Here is a 16,105-nt window from a genome sequence, read left to right as displayed (position 1 = left end):
GTGACAACTCAAAATGAAAAATATGTCACTTAAGGCGAGGGAGATGAAATATACTGATTTGATATAATTAAAACTGTCTTAACAAAGTGCGTCTATTTGTAATAGAGATCCAAAGTGTTTTAATTTATAGAGTATCTTTTAGTTTAGTTTCAAACTTATTTAATTTTATTCAAAAAAATTTAATAAATTAAGTATTATGTATACATTTTGTTTTACTGTCCTATATATAATGACTTTTTTTTTCTTATTTTATCTAATTACATATATGAAAATAAGTATTAAAAAATACTCCAATAATAGTTATTTAGCCGGTCTTACACTGCGTCGTTTTGACGCCAAGAAATCAAGGGCTCAAAATCAATCTGAGATACGTGAAAACCCTAAATTCCCCCCAAACCCTATATATCCAAAAATTGCTCTAGCCTCGCTCACAATTCCAGTCAATCCCTTTCCCCTTTCCGGCCATATCGACGATGTCTGACGAGGAGCACCAGTTCGAGTCAAAGGCCGACGCCGGCGCCTCCAAGACTTACCCCCAGCAGGCCGGCACTATCCGTAAGAACGGTTACATTGTTATCAAAGGCCGCCCCTGCAAGGTTTCTCCTTTTCATTCATTTCCTTTCCTCTCAATTCGAATTTGATCTCGCTTTCAATTTCTTAAGATCTAATAAATATGATCTATTTTGTTTATTTGTCTATTTGTTTTTTCATCAGTATGCGCTTCATTAATTTAGGTTTTTGCTGCGGTTTATGGATTTTTTTCTTAATTTAGTTAGTATTTCAGTCTGCGTTTATCGTGATTGAAATAGATCCGCAATTTCGATCAATTTGCTTCATCAATTCGTGTTTTATTGAATATGTCTCTGCAAAATACTTGAGCTGATAAAAGCAACATTTTTTGTGAGATTCATTATGTTTTGACAAATATTGCAAAATATTTGAGCTGATAAAAGCAACAATTTTTGTGAGATTCATTATGATTAGAAAAAGCATGAATGCTTTTATTTGAAATTTCAATTGCTGATCTGATCACAGGTTGTTGAGGTTTCAACTTCCAAAACTGGAAAGCACGGCCACGCAAAATGTCACTTTGTTGCAATTGACATCTTCACTTCGAAGAAGCTCGAGGATATCGTTCCTTCTTCCCACAACTGTGATGTATACATATTCTATTCTTGTTGTGAACTACATCCATGTCTTTTTTATATTATGAAAAGTTAAAACCATATATTGGTAATTGTTTTTTCTCTCCAGGTTCCACATGTTAACCGCACTGACTACCAGCTTATCGACATCTCTGAAGATGGATTTGTACGTTTTAAGTGTAAATTGATTCCTAAGTTTGAATAGCTTTACATAGATTAGTAGACTAACACAGGCGAAATAAATAATTCCATAGGTGAGCTTGCTGACTGATAGTGGCAACACCAAAGATGATCTCAGGCTTCCAACTGATGAGACTCTCCTTACTCAGGTGAAACAGCTTTTCCCACAATGTTTCTTTCTTTCCATTTCAAGTAGGAATTTACGGTCTCATGTCTTGGTGAACAATGTCTTAATCGCAGATCAAGGATGGATTTGCCGAAGGGAAGGACCTTGTTGTGAGTGTTATGTCTGCCATGGGGGAGGAGCAGATTAATGCTCTCAAGGACATTGGTCCCAAGTAGTTTGGGGTTGATATGATATGGGAGGACCATTTACCATCTTGTTATTCTGGATGCTTTAGACTGGATTATTGATGGTTTGTGTCCTTGACGATGAAGAGACCACCTTGTTGTGGTATGTTGAAAACTCGAGTCTTCCTGCGTAGCCATGTGTTTATATGTATGTGCTGAATCTTGACGAGTTTTTACGTCGTATGATTTCAAAATTGCTTGCTAAATAAGATTGGTGATGATATATTGTTGGTATTTTGATTATTAGTGGGAATTATATGTTATTGATGAGTTTGTGTTATATCTATCCATAGCTCATAGATGCAAAAGTGCGGGGCAGAGGTGATTTTATTGAGCGATTATATAAATGTTTTTTCACGTTGAGGAAATAGGATGTTTTTGTTATGTTCAACACTTGCAAATTAAAATCTGGAAGCCCATATGTTATGAAAGGATTCTGTATGAGAGTTGGGTTCGTACGTGAGTTTATTCATTGATGAATCTATTGCGATCATTATTGAGCGTCATGTCACCTCGAACACCCATTGAGGGTAAGAGGAAGGTTTGGGCTGACGAGTGGGCAAAGCATCTCATTCCCAATCATGCTGCACTCAATAGAGTGGGAATTAGTTGATTCTATTTCGCTATCAAATAATTCCCAATCACGGTCCTTGCGGATCGGATCATCCATATAATATACAAAAAGAAACTCCAAATATTTGATATCTTTCTCTTTGAATAAGATCTCAATTCCAGCGACGGTTTCATTAGATATCTTACAACTAGAATCCCTCTTTTTTCCGATCCAGTTCCTCCACCACCGCGAACCCCAAGGCATGCTACACTTTTTAGTTATTGGGAGAACCCAAGTACTCTCTTTCGGATTCAGGAAACAACTCTCAGAGATCTTTTTTCCTTTTGGAAGATACAGGAGCGAAACAATCAACCTATTCTTCCAAGGTATCATTTCTGGGTCCAATGGAATTCATAGGTATAGGAAGAAGCCCTCTCAAATAGAGATTTTTTCTTTCGACCATATTTCGATTGTTAAAACCTGCCTGAGTGGGGTTGGTAACACTGCACTCGACTGAGTGGGGCTTAAGCAATGCACTTACCCGAGTGGTTGGTAGAACGCTGCACTAGATCGAGTGGGGCTTAATAACAATCCTCTTGGTTGTCTTGTATGTGCAAGATGCAGAACAATGCACTCGCCCAAGTGGGGAGTGTACCAACCAGTCACTTGGTCAATACTCTAGGCCACTCAACAGAGTATGAGATGTTTAGACACAATTTTAGGTAGAAAATCCAGATTGTTTCCACTTTGTCTGTTTAAAACTCCTGTCCTATGCTGTATTTTGAGTTGCCTATATGAACATGTATTCGGAAATAGCTTCAAAGAATGCAAAGGTGGAAGATTCACGTCAATGTAAAATCGTTTTAACAAGCAAAGATTCAAGTGACATGCCTTGACGACGTGAGGGCCATTTTTCGTTTCTAATCTAGTGGGCGAGGCGGATGACTGTCCCAAGCCAGTCATCGGGTATATTATGTGGGAGTGGTCCTTTCAGAGCCCTTGCTGAGTGCTCTGTTGCTGCCTGCGTAGTCGGACAGGCAAGCATGTTGGTTTGAAATATACAAGGAAAACAAAATATAAGAAAAAAAAGTGGTTTGAGTAGATTACCTTCACTATGTAGACATCGATTCCCAATTTGGCAATCATAGCAGCTTCTGTTATTTTGGTGATCATGCCTCCAGTTGTATCATGTGCTGCTACTGTTATTTCAACTGTCGAAAATATATTGCTTGAGTTGAAAAATAAAGTTATTTCTTGTAAGTTTTATCTAAAGTTACAAGGATTCATACAAGAGAGGTTTATGCAGGATTTTGAAGCCTTCATACACAGAGTGGCTTGGCATCTATTAAGGCTAAGTTACAGTTGCATTTATATTTCTACACTGACCTTGGTCTTGCAGTTTAGGTTGCAGCACCGACCAGCTCCCATCTTTGTGCACAGCTGCAATATAAGAGTGAGTGAAGCTGACATGGGCAGATACTCGACCCAGTATGAGTTATGGCACTACAATCAGACTCACCAATTTCCCTGAGAAGCACCGCACCCGGTTCTGTTGGTGGGCGGTTGATAGGAGTGAAAGGCGAGAGGAAGGGAGGGAGCACGAGTTATGCTCTGTTTTATGATATGTAAATTGTAAAGATAGTAATGCTAGGAATTCGATCACTTGTATTGCCAGACGAATAAAGAAGAACACTCCTCCGCAGAGGCCTACGACTCAAGTCGTCCAATTACAATGATCTATTCAAGATGATTTCCACTCCCTAGCTTACATTTATTTATACTCGAAAGTCAATAACTAAAAGCATAAAAATAGGAACTGGACTGCCGCTTCTTCCTTTTTCCTTCCAGCTACTTCTCTGCTGCCTCCTTATTCTTCTCCACCGGTTTCTGCTTCAGTTTGGCCTGTCCCCTTATTCTTCTCCAACGGCCAAACAACTCTCCTATTTCCTTGGTGGTAGACCTTCCAAGATCGGTCCGTATCAACTGCCCCATCCGTCGTAACAGCCTTGTCCACAAGGCTGAAGAAAGGGAATTGGCCCTGAACATCCGCCACGTCCATCCACGTGGCTTCATCCTCGTCCATCCCGAGCCACTTGATGAGGACTTGGTCGACTGCCCCACCCTCGCGCTGGTCAATTCGAGTCGCCAATACCTTTTCAGGTAGGAAGGAAAGAGCAGCTACTCCGAGCTCATCGGGAAGAGTGGCCTCCGATGTGGCCTCGCCTATGGCCCGTTTTAGAAGCGAAACGTGGAACACCGGGTGGATCCGGGTGGATGCGGGGAGCTGTAGGCGATAAGCCGTTGCGCCAATGCGAGCCTCTATCCGAAACGGGCCGAAGAAACGTGGGGCCATCTTCCTGTTGCGGGAGGAAAACAGGGTGGATTGCCGATGGGGTCGAAACTTCACATAAACCATGTCCCCCACGGCAAACTCCACCTCTCGTCGCTTCTTGTTGGCCGAGGCCGCCATCCGGTCCTGCCCACGTTGGAGGTGGTGGCGCAGCAACTCCAGCACCTCATCGCGAGAACGCAGCGTGTCGATGACCGCTTGGGCTCGAATTTCCCCCGGGAGAAACGAGTGCAAGGTAGGAGGGGGGCGACCGTAGACCACTTCGAAGGGAGTCATCCCCGAGGCGGAGTGAATGCTGGTGTTGTAGCAGTACTCTGCCCAAGCCAGCCACTTATGCCATTGTTTTGGGCGGTCCGACGAGAAGCAACGCAGATAGGTTTGCAAACAACGGTTCAATGCCGTCTGTTTCTGGATGATAAGCCGAGCTCATCTTCAGCTTAGTTCCCGTGGCACGAAAAAGCTCTTTCCAGAATGAGCTTAGGAATATAGGGTCGCGATCGGACACAATTGATCGAGGTATACCGTGGAGGCGAACCACCTCGTTGGTAAATAAATCAGCCACTTGTCGAGCTGTGAAGGGGTGGCGTAATCCAATGAAATGTCCATACTTGGATAGGCGATCTATGACAACGAAAATGCAGTCGAATCCTCCGGCTCGGGGTAAGCCGGAAATGAAGTCCATGCTAATGTCCTCCCAAACCCGGGATGGAATTGGAAGTGGCTGCAAGAGGCCGGCTGGAGATTTGGTGTCGGCCTTGTGTTTCTGGCTTGTCGCGCAAGCTGCGACGAATTGGGAGACCCGCCGCATCATCCCTAGCCAGTAGACATTGGAAGCTAACCGGCGATAGGTGCGGTATGCGCCTGAGTGACCCCCCGTTGGAGTGACGTGGAACTCAGCGAGGAGCTTGGGTATCCACGAGGAGTGGGGAGGGACGACGATCCTCCCTTTGTAGAAGAGGATGCCGTGCACCATCTCGTAATGTTGGGCGGTTGGCTGGCCTGCCTCCAGAGCTGACTTGATTTTTAGCAGCGCCGGGTCCGACGGTAATTCGGTCTGAATGGTCGACCACTCTGGCCAAGTTGGAAGGGATATGGCCGAAAACTCTATTGGTTCCTCATCTCGGCGGGAAAGAGCATCAGCTGCCTTATTTAGCTTCCCTTCCTTGTAGACGATGGTGAAGTCGTAGCCCAACAACTTTGCTGCCCAATTTTGTTGTGCCGGGGTCGCCAGAGGGTGAGCCAAAAGCTGACGCAAGCTGCGTTGGTCGGTATGGACCACAAACCGGCGGCCCAGCAAGTATGGTCGCCAGTGATGGATGGCGAGGACGAGGGCCATGAGCTCTTTCTCGTAAGCGGACTTGGCCAACCAACGCGCTGCAAGGTTCTTGCTAAAGTATGCAATCGGTTGGCGTTCTTGCATTAGTACCGCTCCTAGCCCTCGGCCTGAGGCGTCACACTCAATTACAAACTCCTTGGCAAAATCCGGCATTTTGAGGAGGGGAGCCGAAGTTAAAGCCGCCTTGAGTGCGTCAAACGCCGAGGCTGCTGCAGGAGGCCAGACCCACGGTTGTTTAGGAGAATTGGGCAGTGACTTCTTCAAGAGTTCCGTGAGTGGCGCCGCTATTTTGCCGTAGTTGCGGATGAAACGGCGGTAGTAACCGGTCAGGCCCAAGAACCCGCGCACTCCCTTCAATGAGGATGGAGTAGGCCAACGGAGGACTGCTGATATCTTGGCCGGGTCCATTTTAACTCCCTCAAAAGACACGATGTGGCCCAAATATTCGACGTTGTCCCGCCCTAGGAAGCATTTCTTTGAGTTGACGACGAGGGAATGAGCGCGCAACGCCTCAAAGACTTGGAGAAGGTGGCGTAGATGGTCGGGCCAGGAGGTACTGTAGACCAGTATATCGTCGAAAAACACCAAAACGAACTTCCACAACGCCGGTCGGAAAATGTCGTTCATGAGGCTCTGGAAGGTAGCTGGGGCGTTGGTGAGACCAAAAGGCATCACTAAGAACTCGTAATGACCGGAGTGGGTTCGGAACGCGGTCTTTGGCACGTCCTCGGCTGCCACGCGGATTTGATGGTAACCGGCCTTCAGATCAATCTTGCTAAACCACTTTGCTCCGTGTAGTTCATCCAACAGTTCTTATATCACCGGAATTGGGTATTTGTCAGGAACCGTCCTCTTGTTTAATTCCTGGTAGTCCACGCAGAACCTCCAAGAGCCATCTTTCTTGCGAACGAGGAGTACCGGGCTGGAGAACGGGCTCGTGCTAGGCTGGATCACGCCTGAACCCAGCATCTCCGCTACGAGCTTTTCCATTTCGTCCTTCTGTAGATGATTATATCGATACGGACGAACGGAGACAGGTTCCGTACATGGTAGCAGCGGAATGCGGTGGTCAATTTGCCGGCGGGGGGGTAGCCCGGTTGCGGATTCCATGAGGGAGGGAAATCCCCCGATCAGTTGCAGTAGCTGGTTCTTGGCGTCGGGCGAGAGGGCAGGATCGATGCCGAAAGGAGCCGTTACTGCTTCTGTGTCCATTGAATGAAGGATCCACCCGCAGTCGCCCTCCTCAAGGCGACGGAGGTCCCGGGTAGAGCAGGCCCGACGCATGAGGGTCGGGTTCCCCTTGAGTGCTACCGGTCTGCCGTCAATGGAGAAATCCATGGATGAATGTTGCCAATTGACCATTACATAACCAAGGGAGGCGAGCCACGAGACCCCTAAAATTATGTCGATGTTTCGGAGGGGAAACACATAGCAAGATATTGTGAAGTCTTCGTTGGCCATTGTGACAGTGAACCCCCTTGCAGATTCCAGACGCCCGTCGCGTGGACCCGTCACCGAGGACGACCGAATAGGGTGATGTGGGGGTAATCGGCAGTTTCAGCTGCTGTGCGCACTGCTCGGAGATGAAGCAATAGTTCGCACCGCTGTCCACCATTATCTTGACCTGCTGTGTTCCTACATGTCCAAACAACTTCATGGTGTTTGCCGTATCCAGCCCATTTAAGGATAAAACGGAGAGCTCCGGCTTGCTCATGTCGTCCAGCTCCGTGGTCTCTTCGAGGTCAGAGTCATCCCCTGGTACATCGTCTTCCTCGCAGATGAGGACATTAAGAGTCTTGGGAGGGCACTTGTGAGTCGGGCTGAACTTGAGGCCGCACTTGACGCAGGTGCCAGCCGCGATGTGCCTCCTGTACTCCTCCGGGGAAATATTCCGGAATCGTTTGGACCCTGGCCGGGACGATCCCGTGGACGAGAATTGAGAGGGGGGGTTCAAGTACCCTGTGGACGACGGGCGTCGCTGCTGCCCTGTGTAGGTCTGCGACACGCTGTGGGAGGGGGCAGGGGCTATCCGCGGGGGTTGCTGGGATGCGAGCATGTCGATGTCCAAGGCTAATTCGACGGCATCTTCATAGGTGGTGATTTTGGAGGCCTTCATCTGCATGCGGACCTCCGGACGGAGGGCAGCCATAAAAAATCCTAAATATTGCTGGCACGGGATGTCTGGAACTTGCGCGAGGCGTGCCTCAAAAGCCGCCACGAATTCAGTGAGGGAGCCCGTGTGGCGGACAGCTGCGAACGCTTCATACTCGTTCAGTGCCCCAGTGCCTCCAAACCGTTTCATCAACTCTCTCGCGAAGCGAGCCCACGTTAGATCCGGGACTCGAAGTCGCAGCAACTGGTACCAAGGGAGGGCCGCGCCTGCCAAAGCCACCATTGCGACGCCCACCCGGTCCTCGGGGGCGGTTCCCGAGATCAAGAAGTATTGTTCTGCCCGTGCAAGCCAAGCGAGGGCGTCCGAGCCATCGAATGTGGGCATGGGCGACGCCGAGGCACCCCCGGTGGCTGGTTGTTTTGCGATGTGATTCGCTGAAGTGGATCCATCGTCGTGGTTGGTCGTGTCTTTGAGTTTCAGCGATGCGAAGCCCTCGCGCATCTCCTGAAGCATGGCTGCGACCTGCTCCTCCGTGTGGCGGAACTGAGCATTTAGTTCTTTTACAGCCGCGTCCAACGAGAGGTTGCTCTGGTGCAAATCACCCGTCGCCTTCTCCAAATCATCCAGTCGCGTGTCCGCCCTAGAGCTCACCATTGTTCACCGCACCAATTGATAGGAGTGAATGGCGAGAGGAAGGGAGGGAGCACGAGTTATGCTCTGTTTTATGATATGTAAATTGTAAAGATAGTAATGCTAGGAATTCGATCACTTGTATTGCCAAACGAATAAAGAAGAACACTCCTCCGCAGAGGCCTACGACTCAAGTCGTCCAATTACAATGATCTATTCAAGATGATTTCCACTCCCTAGCTTACATTTATTTATACTCGAAAGTCAATAACTAAAAGCATAAAAATAGGAACTGGACTGCCGCTTCTTCCTTTTTCCTTCCAGCTACTTCTCTGCTGCCTCCTTATTCTTCTCCACCGGTTTCTGCTTCAGTTTGGCCTGTCCTCTTATTCTTCTCCAACGGCCAAACAACTCTCCTATTTCCTCGGTGGTAGACCTTCCAAGATTGGTCCGTATCAGCGGTCATACACCCCAGAAACATCTGTAGTGTATAGGATAAACATATAATGAAATGTGATATAGGATAAACAAAGTTGAGGATTTAATCACATGTGATATATAAACACTAACAAAACCTTACATATTTCTAAAATTATGAGATTTAGCTCCAATGGAGAACAGATCCAGGATCCTGCTTTCTCATATCCAAAGACGAAATGGAAAAAAGACCAACTAATGAAAGTGTGTGTCTATATCCGAGTGCTTATATCCTCTTATAGGTCCAGAATCCAAATATATGAGGTAATGACCAGTTTCCCACACTAGAATTGACATGTTCTATAGATATATCTTGGCCTTAAAGAAAGATATGTGGTCAATCTAGTCTAATGTGATTGTGTTACCGGGATAAAGCATAGAAATAGAAATCAGAGAACCATTGATTAGCAGTGGATACAAGAAACACAATGTAACGTAGTCAGGTCTCAAGTGTTCTGCCAGATGACTTATAATTACGTCTCCGCTTAATATAGTGCAACCCTGTCAAAGATTAGTCTCAACATCCAGAAACTTGACTCCAGAATATACAGTAATGTCAAACCAGTGAAGTATCCAGAACAGCATCACCGTGCAAAACCTGAAACATTGTTAAGTTTTATTTTGCATAAGTTTAGGATTTCCCTTTTCCTATATAAAGGCTCCATTGTTGAACTTTAGCAAAGCAAGCTTCCAAAGCCCTATTTAAGAACTCTATGTTATCCTTACATTTAAACACCAAGTCCAACAATTTCATTACATTCACACCTCAAAGTAGGCTATGGAAACTACAAGCCATCAAAACATTGGATTTACACCTAATTTTACTTAAATTCACATTGGGGAAGAACATGAGTCTAAACCCTAGCTTCCAATCGAGGATGAAATTGGACAAATAAAAGGTGTAGGAAGGTTACTTACATAAAAGATAGACAAGACTGTCCTACAGTTGTCGGAATCCGGCGATAGCGGCGCTAGAAACTGCCGGACAGCAGCAGCGCAGAGAGAGAGAACGGGGCCGACATGTGTGTTTGAACAGCGGAAGAGGGATTTAGACAGAGAGAGAAACATTGCGGAGGTGTTTGTGTGGTGGTCGCCGGCGAGAGAGGTTGTCCTCTCTCCGTATGTGAATGGCGGTGGTGTAGGTGTTTGCCTGTGTGTAAATTGGAAGTGTTGAATGTGTGGGAATGAAATTCCCGCAAGTTCTAGAGGGATATATTTCTCCTTTTTTTCCTTTCTAATTTTATTTTCTTTTTCTTTTATTCATTTCTTATATCTTTTTCAAAATACATTTATACCTATTTATTTCCCTACTAATCCGACACACAAAACATCACTCACCGTGACTCCTAGTTTTATAATCGAATTCTAACACGTTTAACTAATTTTTAAATTTACAAATTTCGCCTTGTTACAAGGGAGCCCTATAAATACCCTTCCCCTACCACTCCCATAATCAGTTACTTTCTCTCTCTCACTCAAAATCAGAAAGCAAAATAATCTAAAGAAAAATATTTCAGTTTAGTTCTTCTTCCATAATATATATTCTCTATCTTCCTACTTCTTTATATATTTTGTTATGAATGTTCACTCTTTTTTCTTATTTATTTTATTTCAGTTTTTTCATTTTGTTTCTGTGTCTAACACTGCAGAGTTAATTTAGTATTCTTACCCTGAATATGACATTCCTTCCATTTGTGTTATTCTGGAGACCTTGCACTGCTACTACATTTGAGTTATTTTTTCTTTTTCTCTCTGCATTTATGTCACGACCACATCTTACTAGTGATAGTGAGCGTGACTATATCGTGACTAAATAAACTTGAAGATAAAAGGATAAGCATAAATGGAAAGTCAAGCTCAATCATTAGTTTTTTAAAAGAGAAAGTGATACAACGCAAGACAAAAATGAGAGTACGTTATCTAGGTTTATAAGCTCCTAGTACAAAATGTCTAATGCAGCGGAAGAGACCAAGACAAAGAAGTATGTGTGAAGACACACTTCTTTGGGCTACCTAGTGCTACTTATTATTACCATTTCTCAACACCTTCACCTCCTCGTTCACGTTCAACCTGCACGTTAGAAAAGAAACATGCGGGGCTGAGTCTCAGTGGACATATTGCCAAAAATCATAAGTTTCATTAAAATTTTGTCAGCCACAGTTGAGTGAACACGAGGTTTTACTTAAAAAGGGCCCGCGTCACTAAAATATTCCTTTAGTTCATAAAATTGATTGCGCAATCACATAAACATAGATACCATATCTGAACGTATGTGAACTAGGAATGTGGCCACATTCCACGACGGTCACTGGACTGGCCAACTTGGAAGTTATCTCACAGTCCCCGTATGTGTACACTAGTCCGAGTAGGGTTTGTGGCCTTAATGGGACCCGAATTCGATTAAACATAGGATTCTACTCTTAGACATAGGTTCATAGTTGTATCTTGCTTGTTGGTGAAGTTTAGGACTCTAGTATGCTGCGTTGTGCTTTGGTGTTGTGTAACAGAAGTGTACTAAAGCTGTAAATTTCCTTATCCTAAGCATGATGTTCAAAACGAGGCAGAGGGTGTGCAAGAGTTTTTACTGTTTCTTCCATTCATTTTATCAAGATTTTGAAGTGGGGCTCTAACATGCTTGAGGTTTTAGTTACTACATGATGGCATGAACTAAATGGGAGGGAGATGGAGGTGTATTACCTCTTGAAGATGGCAGTTGCTTGATTTTCAGTTTCCAAAATCCTCAAAGTTCACACACCTTCTCTGAAAATTTCTAGTTGCAGTGAAAGGGAGAGGGGCGAGTTTGAGTTGAGTATGAAATACTTGTGGAAAGGAAGAAAAGAATTGTTACCTATGGGAGGTAGGGGCTGCCTGCAGGAACTCTGCAGCAACTCCACTCCAATCTATGTCTCACTCTCAAGCTTGCTATTGTGGCTGAAATTTCGAAGTGTGTGGGAGGGGGAATCTGAGGGTGATAAGGAGGGGTTCTTATAGGCACATTGTTGTGTACTAGGAGGATTAAATGGGCTGAAATTGCAGTTTGTCTTCAAGTTGCAGCATCTCAATCTCTTCTTGATTCTCACCACTTCTAATTAAAGAAATTTGGTTTTATGCTTGGGCCCAAGTATCCTTGCATTAATATGCTTTGTTTGGTCTTGTATAGTGTACAAAGAGAGGGTGCAGGGGCTTCCTTGAGGGAAGGATGTTGCAGGCATTGACTTGCCCCTTTTGGGTAAGTCCTTGGTCTCCTATTGCTAAAGAAGGGTGGTCCCTTTTCTCCTAATAGTAGTCTCCTTAGCAATTAACACTCGTTTTATTTTGCAGGGGAAAGATGTGACTTGGCTGCCACGTTGCTGTCCGTGGCATGGCTCGCTGCCTTGGGCCCGACGACTGCCTCGGACACAGGCCGTGGAGGGCGCGATTTGGGCTTGGGGAGATGAGGCCCAAAGTGCATATTTTGTATTCTTAAATTCCATCTCATCAATTCATGCAAATTATTTTGTGACTAGATAGTAGCTTGATATGTATTCGAACTTTCTAGTTCAGAAATGTAACCTCAAATTCTTTCTTGACGTTTATTGTAATTAATACTTATACACGTAATTGTTTTAGTCCGATTGACACCTTTCAATTTAGCAAACAAGCAAAGTCATCGACTAAAATTTTCGATTCGAAAGTAGTTGAAGTAACAAACATTTCTCTAGTTCGACATTAAACGTGAAGAAAAGGGTAACAAAAGAGTGGGTATTACAATTTAAAATGTAGAAGAAAGATTCATTAGTTTTTCTGTATTTCCTGCCATTACCAAATTTAGGGAACGTATGTTGTTTTTCTAAATCCGAACTGAATTTAAGGCAGATGACAAACACGGATTTTGCATATTTTTAATGACTAGATTTGAATCATTTTAAATGTCTATCATGCAAATTATGTTCTAAAATTGCATATATTATACATTTGGTATTTTTAACGTGTTTGTTGATAAATGATATAAAAAGACAGAAAAAAGGTGCAAAATGGCCAAGGTGCAGCAGCCTCAGTTCAAGCCGATTTTCCATGCATTGTTGGAGTCCAATCAGTGATTAATGCATGCCATTCTCTTCATCATCTAAATAGCTTCGCGTGGATACCTTGAACGTCTCAATCGCAGTTCTGTAGAGAAAGTTATGACCATTCTACAAACATTGCGCAATGCAGTCAAAGCTGACGGAAATTTGGGCAGAAATTCAAGAAAGAGAGTAAATTATTAAATTGTGAAACCAAATCTCTCTCATTTATGGTAGGGCACGAAAATAACCAAGACTAACCCTTTTTCTAGCCTATAAATACCCTTAAACATAATTCATAATCTCGATCTCAGAGCCTCCAATCCTTCTCCCCCTCTACACATTCTTCCATTCCATCTTCCACAAATAGTTCATCCATCTTCCATTGGAGCGGAACTCTGCAGATCCAGAAAGAGAAGATTGAAGATTCAACCTTGGGTTTTATCAATTTCTTTCATGTCTCGTACTTTTATTGTTTTTACTACTTGTCTATGAGTAGTTAAACATCATTTGTAGTTTTTTTGATGATGACTATTATAAACATGATTTGATTTATAGAATTGAACTTTTTCCTGGCTCTTGTGATTGTTTTGCTTGTTCTTGTGATTTTGTTGTTCTTTTGTCTGGCCAACTTTAGAACTATATCCGTTTAACTAGATTAATCGAGAGATAGCTAGTTTTACGTGGTAAAAAGGAACGAGTACAACACATAAGTTTATCTGCACTCGAGAGAGGGGACCCTTTGTGAGGGCTTGAGTCTTAAGAACTTAAAGAATTAGAATCTAATCTATTGAAATGAGACTTTGATAGTTAGAGTCTAATCTACATGATAGGTGCACTTGAGAGATGACTTATCCTAGAATCGCGACTTTCCTAATAATCCTAGAGACACATAAAGGTAAAGGTTCTGTGAGATTAATAATCACTAGGTCGTAGTAGTTGGATCCTAAAACTCTACATTCTGTAGCCTGCTTTGCGATACGCTTGGATTTTGCACGGTTTTAAGACCATCTTTTGGTCCGTTATTAATGTCAAAGTTGCGTTACATGTCCATTATTTGCATATTTTATTTATTTTGGTATTTTGCCATGTTTTATGAGAAATGTGCATATTTGAGCCAAAAAGGGAGTCAAAACGCGAAGTTGGAAATTTGGAGCTGTTCTGCATGTCCAGCGGTCTGCTGCAACACAGCCGACGACCGCTGGCGCCCAACGACCACTAAGCCAGTAGCGGCCCGCTCCGGGAAAGTTGTGCATGAAGAAAGGACACGCCCAACGACCGCTGGGAAATGCGTGGTGACCGCTACAGAGAGTCCAGAGAGTTACGAGATGATAGCCAGCGACCACTGAAACAAGTGCAGCGGCCCGCCAGCCAAGAGACAGAAACCTCAGTCCAACCCACAGCGACCGCTGGCCAAGGTGCAGCGGCCCACTCGGAAATAGTGGCGAGTAGAAATTACCCTAATTTCTCTCCAAGACTTACCATACTTTGCAATCATTTTCCTTGTTTGAAGAGGGACGAAATTTCCCTACAAATATCCCCTCAAGCTTCATAAAAAATAGATCTTCTCTTTGCCAAATATTTCCAAAGCTTAAAAGTTAGAGTGCTTCATTGTGCAGGGGGTTGAAGAAGGATTCAAGATCATCAAGGCTACAAGGATTCTATCTTTGGGTTTTATTTGCTTTAGTCTTATGTTTTCATTTTCTTCCCTTCAATCTATGTTTTTAGTTTATTCTATCATGTGTAACTAAACTCATATGATTCTAGGGATGTGTTAGTAACGACTTTGGAAGAGCGAAGAAACGATTTACTTTTCGTACGTACTCTATCTCGCCGATTTCCTTGCTGGAAATTCGGCGACTGTTTTGTGACTTGATTTGCAGTTTATGGTTAATTTAGTTTCATTTTCTGTTTTCGTCTGATTCTGTTGTTTACTGTTTTGTTTTGCTGAGTTGGATGCTTTTCGCAATTGAATTGTTGATCGGAGTTGAGATCGTTGAGATCGGAGTGGATCTATTGAATCGGAGTTGAAATGGTGTTGGAAGTTCTGGATCTGATCTAGTTGGTGATGAATCTGATAGATCTAGCTTAGATTTCTTTTAATTGTTTGAATCTGTGTACGTAAGTTTGGATATGCATGGGAACCTTTGCTATTGCTGATTACTTGGTCCAGCAGATTAGATCTGATAGTTCTTAGTTTAATCTTAGCGTTCGTTGTTTGATTTGAAGTATGCTCTGTTTCATGCTCTGTTTTGTTCATTTCTTGTTTGATTATTGAAGAAGATGAAGTCGATCAGTAGTTATAGTCGAGTTTGCTTTAGTTTGTTAATCACAGCTTTCTGTCAGTAGCTAGTTAGGGAAATCTATTTTTATCGCTTACTTTTACCTGCTTTGTGTCTGGCTACTTTAGGAAACTCTTTTACTTGACCCAGGAAGTTTGGTGAATATTCTAAGTTGAATTCTGTTCAGAATCATGCATGCATTTATGTTCTACGTACTTTAAATTCTCCAGATCTGGTAGTTAGAATAGACTAGATTTAATTTCTCAGGCATAGTAGTTAAAACTCAGCCCTCATGTTGCGTGGCAGCATCCGAACCATCCAAAAGTCCTCTCAATGCATTCTAACCCTTCCATCCTCGTGGATTCGATCCCGACTTCCCTATACTAGCCAATAGTTTAGAGGGTTGAGGTTTTGAAGTAGAGGGTTGCTGTAACAACGAATGCATTATGAAAGTTCACGATCTCCTAGACCCTGTGCTCTAGCGAATCCTCTGGACCTAAGAATTCACCATCAAAAGAAACACAATAAAGCAATTCATAGGAAAAAAACACAAGAATAATTCAAACAATCACAAGAGCAAGATAAAACGAAGTCAATTGGATTAAAACTATGAATCAATGCATCTTCATCAAGAATTCTACATGA

At 43.5% G+C, this 16,105-nt stretch overlaps 1 protein-coding gene across 1 annotated transcript; it reads left to right on the top strand.

Moving 5' to 3' along the window:
• Window positions 1-418: 418 nt before the first annotated feature.
• LOC121772204 (eukaryotic translation initiation factor 5A-4-like) lies at window positions 419-1,956 on the top strand. Its single transcript, XM_042169213.1, has 5 exons — window positions 419-596; window positions 1,036-1,158; window positions 1,255-1,311; window positions 1,400-1,474; window positions 1,566-1,956. Exons 1-5 carry the CDS (start codon window positions 474-476, stop codon window positions 1,665-1,667), a joined length of 480 nt encoding a protein of 159 aa, XP_042025147.1. The 5' UTR covers window positions 419-473; the 3' UTR covers window positions 1,668-1,956.
• The last annotated feature ends 14,149 nt before the right edge of the window (window positions 1,957-16,105 follow it).

This window comes from Salvia splendens, chromosome 16 (genome assembly GCF_004379255.2).
Source record: "Salvia splendens isolate huo1 chromosome 16, SspV2, whole genome shotgun sequence".
NCBI classification, from domain to species: domain Eukaryota; kingdom Viridiplantae; phylum Streptophyta; class Magnoliopsida; order Lamiales; family Lamiaceae; genus Salvia; species Salvia splendens.
This window is presented reverse-complemented; position numbering and strand designations above follow the sequence as displayed.